The sequence below is a fragment of the Penaeus monodon genome, chromosome 22, assembly GCF_015228065.2.
Source record: "Penaeus monodon isolate SGIC_2016 chromosome 22, NSTDA_Pmon_1, whole genome shotgun sequence".
In the NCBI taxonomy this organism is placed as follows: Eukaryota; Metazoa; Arthropoda; class Malacostraca; order Decapoda; family Penaeidae; genus Penaeus; species Penaeus monodon.
This window is the reverse complement of record NC_051407.1, coordinates 32762418-32763082: the sequence shown is the minus strand read 5'-3', so window position 1 is coordinate 32763082 and position 665 is coordinate 32762418. Positions and strand designations below refer to the sequence as shown.

At 30.8% G+C, this 665-nt stretch overlaps 1 protein-coding gene across 1 annotated transcript in view; it reads left to right on the top strand.

Moving 5' to 3' along the window:
* The window catches only part of LOC119587417 (heme-binding protein 2-like), a gene marked incomplete in the record, with an annotated part of 4677 nt that extends 4482 nt beyond the window's left edge, over positions 1-195 (top strand). The window contains 1 exon segment of the mRNA XM_037936153.1: positions 129-195. Coding sequence (XP_037792081.1) covers positions 129-195 — 67 coding nt within the window.
* Between the last annotated feature and the right edge of the window lie 470 nt (positions 196-665).

The window sequence follows — 665 nt, the reverse complement described above, 5'->3', positions numbered from 1 at the left end:
TATTTTTCTACATTAAAAAACAAACTTATAAGTGCTTTGTCTATATAAAAAACGTTAGTAAATTTATCAATCGTCTTGTTAAGTGCCTGATTATAACCAACCTTTCCCTCTGTTCCTCCTCATATCAGGGCTGGCTACGACTCCCCGATGAAATCTGAAAACCGGCGGAATGAGGTTTGGTATTTGAAGAATTAAAAATGTAATTAAGCAGCTTTCATCTCCACCACTGTTAGAATTAAGCTAATCATTGTCATACATAAAGACAAACGCATACTGCATGGTAACGTGTTAAAGGGATTTGTTTACCCTTTTCGCGCCATTCTTGCTGTATATGAATGCTAAGATGTGTTGATAAGAAATCGCTCATGTTGTAATTTTTAGTATTCAGAATATCTGTCTCTTCTGAAATTGTGATGAATTAAAGATAGTTAAACATATTCCAAAAACAGTGTTCATTATTATTGTAATATTTATTCTTGTTACCGTCATTAACAACATTATCAGTCATTTTTTGTTATACATGTAATTACATTTATAATAAATGTATAACAAATATAATTAATACAACGTAATGATTCATATGTGTTTTTATTACTGCTATTACCATACTCGCTCCTACAATTCAGGTAATCATATTTACTCTTTCTCTTCGGTATCAAGGTTAA